Source organism: Aegilops tauschii, chromosome 5 (assembly GCF_002575655.3).
Source record: "Aegilops tauschii subsp. strangulata cultivar AL8/78 chromosome 5, Aet v6.0, whole genome shotgun sequence".
In the NCBI taxonomy this organism is placed as follows: Eukaryota; Viridiplantae; Streptophyta; class Magnoliopsida; order Poales; family Poaceae; genus Aegilops; species Aegilops tauschii.
Genome location: NC_053039.3, coordinates 308,439,849 through 308,446,286, shown reverse-complemented (window position 1 = coordinate 308,446,286; position 6,438 = coordinate 308,439,849). Strand labels below are relative to the sequence as shown.

The following is a 6,438-nucleotide window of genomic DNA, read 5'->3' as shown; positions in this document are numbered from 1 at the left end:
ATCATCATATTATTTGCCACTAGGGAATATTTTCAATAGACCGGAGCCCGCAACTTCCCCACAACAAACACTGTCATTGAGAAAGCAGAAGCCACATGTCGCGGCTCGGAAGGGGTCGTGGCAAGCAACCACACGACATGGTGTAGAACACGCCAGCAGGAAGACACAACCTACATCTACAATTCACATGGGAGCACCATGCGCCTCTCCCCTCTTGACTCCAGTTAGCGATGTTGGCGATGGAGAAGGCCAAGGATCAGGCCAGGCCCAAGCACACACGGGGGCCGTTCGTTGGGTGTCAATTCATTGGTTTCTTTTAGCTATGATGATTCGGCTACTACTATTTTGATGTCACGCTGGTGGCGTCCAACATGACATTTCTGGTGTTCTGTTGGCCTTGCTTGGCGTGTGTTGTCATGTTTTTCTTTAACCGGATTGTATGAGGCTTCCCTCAGCACCTGGTATCGTTCCGCCGTTTGGCTGGATTTAAATAAAGCAGAACGAAAGCCTGTTTCGAGAAATAGGAGCATCAAACCAAATCAAAGGGCCTCTATATATTCTTATGAAAACCATAGATAGCACCTCTCAGATAAAGTAAATGTTGCTACCCCAGAATCTACAGCCCCAGTAACACCGACAATACTTAGATAGCTTTAACCTTTCCCATCCTTGAATATTGTACAACAGTCTCCTGACATTAGATTGGCTGTACAGAGTCATGTAAGCACCAAGTTCCAGGAGCAATTTGTCGCGGTCAACAATGTTTCGGTTTACATCAAAGGATATGTTCTGTAACCTATCAAAAATTACACATGACTGCTTGTTGGATCTTGTGTATCCGTGCGGGGCTGCAGAATAAGCAGGGGGCAGGCATCACGAAAAGTTTCATGAATGGAATTAGGCCAAAGCAGTAGCCCGCTTCTGTGGTAACACAAACACATTTTGCTTGAACGTAAATGACGATCCAAACAATATATATGTTGAAGGAACTTGAGTCATAAAGGGGAAGGGAAGAGAGACATATGAAGAGACAACATGACATGCATAGCTAATTGCCACCAAGAGCAAAATGGTGAGTTCATCTCAAGGAGCTTGGGTAATGGGTAGCGAGGGATCTTACAACTAGGACGGCTTTTTCTTGTGCACGGTTTTTCCAATTCGTTTGAAAACTTGATCTCCTTTCTTCATTTCCCTGCACAACAAATATGAGAACGGTGCTAGAAATTTCCCAAGGTATTAACAAAGGGTCATATACATAAAAGTAAATGCCACAAACCTCTGGTGTAAAAATACTATGAGATAGAACACAGGCAAAAGCAGCATCGTCAAGATGCAGAGAGCCAGGTAGAATCTGTTTGTTTGTTTCTGCACAATGGGATAAAAGTTAACATTAAGTCGTAAGGTTTCTTTTTTCTGCTTATAAAGACAAATGTAAATGGCTATTTTTTTTCATCGACAACGAACATGTTGAGTGCGTAATGTTATGCTATAGTTTGAGAATCTCAAATTGCACTGAAAGCAATGTAGATTAAAGTCGTTTGAAAAGTTATACAACATAATAACCTGAAGGTTTACAGCATACGAAAATGAACGATATTATCTTACCAAAAAGATCTTAAAGCTTAATAACACAACAACAAGCTCTGAATAAAATAACTTAACTTATAAAACGCTATCAGATGAAGCTTAACTGGCTACTACGAAGCTTAATAGCAGTCGAAAGCTCAAAACTAATACTTAAAACAAAAAAATAGGTTAAAAATTCCTCACCCTGCCACCTTTGGGGAAAGGTTTGGAGGCCCCATTGCAAGTGTGAGCATCACAGAATTGGCGCAAGAAAAATTCTGCAAAACAGCTGTATCAGCAAGAAGTCCACATGGGGGAACTATGAATATAGGACCATTGCATTCTACCAGCACTCACCATGAAGACGGCTGGCAGAATGCCCTTGATTAACAGGAAAGCAACTGTCTGCAAGGCTCTGTTAGCAGAAGCAGAAGGGAGTTCAGTATTGCCATTGCAAATACAACTATAAATGATATCTATATAGGTATATAGCGCATCTATTATTTCAACCAAATACTAAACAAAATCAACAAAACCAAGGAAATGTGCAGCAATCTTTTATAGTTATCCCACAATGAGTCATGATCATCTTCTAGTGCTTAACTTTCAGGCAGGTACAACAACCAAATTTTACTAGTCTTTCCATTGGTAAAATGCAACAAGCCTACAAAAGTAGCACAAAACCGACCAAACAAAGATATTTAGAGCAGTTCAAACAAAATAATAAGAACCTCACAAAGATGACGGTTCCTTGCAGCTGCAGCAGCATTGCATTTACTCTTTGGTTTCTTGAACTCCATTGTCAGATCACAGTGAAGTGCTCCACAAAGATCTGCCAAGCACCTTCCTTGACTCTAAGAAAACAATTCAAGATTTAGCATTTCATAACTCTAAACAATAATAAATACACAAAGTTGAATTCACTAATATATATCAAACAAGTTAACTTGTTAATATGAGAACTTCAAGTCAAGTGCATGGCCAAGAAATGTCATAAAATTTATCTTATTTCGCATTGCATCCGTTTTTTCAATGATATGAAAATAACAGACATAAAACGAGAAACATCATACTTGTGCTGACAACTGCATAGGCTATATAAAATTATTACTAAGTAAACATATATGAACCAAATTTACTTGTTTAAGGAATTAATAAATGGGAACAATGATAATAGAAAGTGAGAAGCATACATTATCCAACAGATTACTGTGCCGGTTTGCAAAATGCTGATCGATAAATTTTTCTGCTCGAAAGGATTTCTTGCAGAAGCCACAACGCCACTCGTTCACATCAAAATGGATCTTATGTTGCTCTTGTTCCCGAAACATGTCGTTTTCAGGACGAAGCCTACACTTGCTTGGGAGTTCATATTTCTCCTTTTCCACAAAGGGCATCAAGTACTGCATAAAGAGAGAGTGTTTAACCAGCAATGTCATTATGGATGCACCAATGCAGTGACCAGTGAGCAATCATATTGCATGTCCTACCTCATCAACAGCTTTCCAAGCTGCACGGCTCCGTTCCCTTGAACAATGCACCTCATGTGTGTGTGACTTTGTGTGATGAAGAATCCTGGCATCAAGTAGAAACATACAACTCTTTAGTATTGTGTCCCAAGATTCTGCATAGAACAGTTTAACATCCCATGAGGTGACAAATTTATCTATAGTGTTCATTTGTTAGAACTATGTTATGTGGGAAATTCCTCACCGCTGGCCCACAGGGCCCAGCCAGTATATAGCAGGAAAAGGATGCAGCAAAGGAACCATTAGGTCCCTTGCCGTTTGGATCAGAAGAAAAGCATCTGGATCATCTAGAGGTCACCATCTAGAGCGGTATAAAGTTAAGTTGGTCAAGTTCGAGTAGTTTCCTGTGTCAAGTTAACAGTCCAGTTAGAATAAGAGTATGTTTAGTTTCCATATGTTAGGGATATGTCCACCACAAATTATCAACATTTTCCATAAATAATAACCTATACCCCTGTTATCTTATGATCTGTAACAGTTACAGGCCTACTCACTGACGTCTGGTCAGCCCTCTGGTGTCTCCTGACCAAGGGTACTCCTGTGTAGAGAAGCTCTAACAGGCTATAGGTAATGAGTTACTTAAGAAGATCCCGTCGCGGACCTTATTTGTATTGCCATGCATACACAGAGAAAAACATAAGCAACATATCTTTGTGGCATGTCCAGAATAAAACGTTGTCGTAATTTCAACTGTAGCAACTAGTTTGCGAGCTTAAGTCTAGTACCTGGATCCAGATGCTTCATGCAATTCCTAGATCATAACAAAAAAAAAATCCAAATTAGCCAGACCAGGGAAATCATGTATTCACCTTAACATCAAAGACAACTAGTAAGTCCAACAGTAAGCATGTGTCTTTGGGTAGGCTACGACATGGTTATATCTATAATATCTGAATATTCGTAAAGATGATGACATCTCCAGACAAATTTTTCACCCAGTTCATATACATAGAACCCTAAGGGTGTAACATTTTTCTAGAAAGAATTCATGGAAGGCATAAAAAAATTGCTAGTCTGGCCAGATCAAGGAGTGTGGTGACACAATATGGTATTGCCAACATTCAGCTGAAACGTCTGGACATCCCCCCCCCCCCCCCCCCCCCCCCACACACACACACACACAATGCACAATAAAACTAGCTTTTGCCTTGCAAAAGATTTGGACCAGCCCTGTTGATTTAACAAATTGTCAATTGCAAGCATACCACATGTCAGAGAGCAAATTCTTCATGCAAAAGAAGTTATGTAAGCTTGTGTGCATAGCGTTGGGCCTCCAAACCCAAAGAGTAGCAAATATTCTTGCAAGGACCGACACAATAATCACTCGGACGATACAAAGATGGCTTGGACCTTGCTGAGCAGCGTCCAGAACGAACCACATGCCTCACACAGTCACACTAGTGACATGGTCTGTACTCTGTAGTACGACGAAATACTAGGGTTCGCAGGCCGCCCACAAATACAGAACAAAGCTCTAGATTTCACCCCAAAATTCCTAACTTGCTAAATCTGAGCGGTTCAAAGACTGATTTTTACACGAAATAAGTACCCATTTGCGTCGTAACAGCTGGCGAAGCAAGAATTGCGCGTACAAATCCAGAATCCAGCAACAGAGGGGAGGGGGTAACAGTGATAGAGATGTACCTGAGGCGATGCGGCCACGAGAAGCCAAGAGGCCGCGAGGAAAGAGGCGAGAAGGGATGAGTGGGGGCGATTAGCCCAGCTCCTCATCCTCGAAGCCCCTAGAATCGTCAGCCCGGATGGATCTGCCCTCCACTCCGCGCCAGTCAAGCAGACGGGCTGAGGAGGAGCTACTGCGTGCGGAAGGGTTCCGGCGGCGCGGTCAGAGCATCTCCAACCGAGATTGCCTAATTTGACCCCCACTTCTCATCCTCGAATCCATACAAACTGCATCTAGCCATACTTAAGGTGCTTGGCACTCCCACTTAGGCCCTGTACAACGGCAGGTCCTTACGTAGGTGCTTGAGAGAAAAACCCGGTTTTTTTTCCTACAATTGGATTACACGGGTGCTTAAGACGGGTGACAGAAGCAAAGTTTTGCTTCCGGTGCCAGCCGGTGCTTACAAGAAATAACCGCTCACTCAAGTCACGATGCCTTGACTCAGTGCCTCCATCGGCAGGAAAAAAAATAAGAAAAATGGTCCAGCTAGCACCCATACCAAGCACTACGCGTTGTGGATCAAAGAAATTTTCTAGGAGCGACGCAACTAGCACCGGTCTCCAAGCATCAGCGTAGTACAAGGCCTTAAGGTGCTTGGCACTCTAGCTCTGAGGTTTTCCGATGACAATTCTAGTCACACACTGTTGGCATGTAACACACGGTAAATTTCTATCAAAAAACTAAAGCACGAAAGTTGTTATACTCGTGTCACTGAACTTGCCCGTCGAAAACATTTGAAATTGCCATGTAGTTGCACCTAACATATGGGGAAGGCAGTTTTGGCTCTTGGGAACATATGCTCCCTAATGAACAGTAAATTCAAAATAAAAATTTAAAAATTCTGAAATTTTCGTAGATGTTCTTGTTAGTGTAACAAGAGTGCTTGCCAATTTTCATGCGAAACGGGATGGCGGTGATTCGTCGGTGAAAAAAACAAAAATAAGTGTAATATTTGGAGGTATCATTTGTCGTTCGACTTGGCTTTTTTTTTTGCACAGATCAAAATACTTAACCTTCCCTGCTAAAAAATTGCACGTAGCGCTTTCGTGTGACAACGATCATATCTATTTTTTCTATTTTTTTTACATTTGGAAAAAACATTTTTCACGGGCAGGAGCATATGCTCCCAAGAGCCGAATTGGATTTCCGTAACGTGTGGCACTTATCAAAGTCATGCATATTTTAGTAGTTCAACATCAATATTACATTGCATATACCTTACACGCACCATATTCTAGATTTTGCCTTTTATGGTTGCGCAGTACGAACCAGCTTCTGCCATCTTCGTTTTTCACGAATACATAAAGCTTGCGTATCATTTCATTGATAGAAGAAATTAGAGCGAGTACAAGAGGTGTACAACACATGGCACAGACACAAGAGGCGTGAACATGGTGCGCGGCGCAAAAAGACATGGGATGCTCAGCTCAAATAGAGAAAAACACAACTAAACTCGCCATCCTGAGAAGTAGCCCACACCAACAACAAGATGACTAACTTATCCAGATCTAGAACCGAAGACACCGCGAGCAAACAAGACAGCACCTTCAGGAAGGAGAACAACGCCGAGACATCGTCGTCGTCCGATCCGGATAACCGACTGAAAGCACAAGTGCTTCCTAAGTGATTTTGGTAATCAATGTCAACATATCTCTGGTTGGA

The 6,438-nt window shown here is 41.9% G+C and overlaps 1 protein-coding gene across 2 annotated transcripts; it reads right to left on the bottom strand.

Annotated features, from left to right (window-relative positions):
• Nucleotides 1–628: 628 nt before the first annotated feature.
• On the bottom strand, nucleotides 629–5,180 carry LOC109753265 (uncharacterized). Of its 2 annotated transcripts, none has more exons than XM_020312176.4 (10): nucleotides 4,740–5,180; nucleotides 3,821–3,846; nucleotides 3,057–3,141; nucleotides 2,760–2,969; nucleotides 2,298–2,420; nucleotides 1,924–1,981; nucleotides 1,771–1,844; nucleotides 1,277–1,365; nucleotides 1,121–1,192; nucleotides 629–921 (listed from the first exon to the last, which is right to left on the bottom strand). In XM_020312176.4, exons 1-9 carry the CDS (start codon nucleotides 4,824–4,826, stop codon nucleotides 1,123–1,125), a joined length of 822 nt encoding a protein of 273 aa, XP_020167765.1. In that variant the 5' UTR covers nucleotides 4,827–5,180; the 3' UTR covers nucleotides 629–921; nucleotides 1,121–1,122. The 2 variants fall into 2 exon arrangements, with proteins under 2 accessions (XP_020167765.1, XP_020167764.1); XM_020312175.4 differs by having other exon boundaries at nucleotides 629–848.
• Nucleotides 5,181–6,438: the final 1,258 nt, after the last annotated feature.

What these genes read in the sequence shown, in the direction of transcription:
- LOC109753265 (XM_020312176.4), bottom strand. Translation starts at nt 4,826, where the DNA reads ATGAGGAGCTGGGCTAATCGCCCCCACTCATCCCTTCTCGCCTCTTTC. An exon ending in GGAACCGTCATCTTTGTGAG is followed by an intron (nt 1,982 to 2,297) that starts GTTCTTATTATT and finishes TTCTGCTAACAG; the next exon opens with AGCCTTGCAGACAGTTGCTT. An exon ending in ATAGTATTTTTACACCAGAG is followed by an intron (nt 1,193 to 1,276) that starts GTTTGTGGCATT and finishes TTTGTTGTGCAG; the next exon opens with GGAAATGAAGAAAGGAGATC.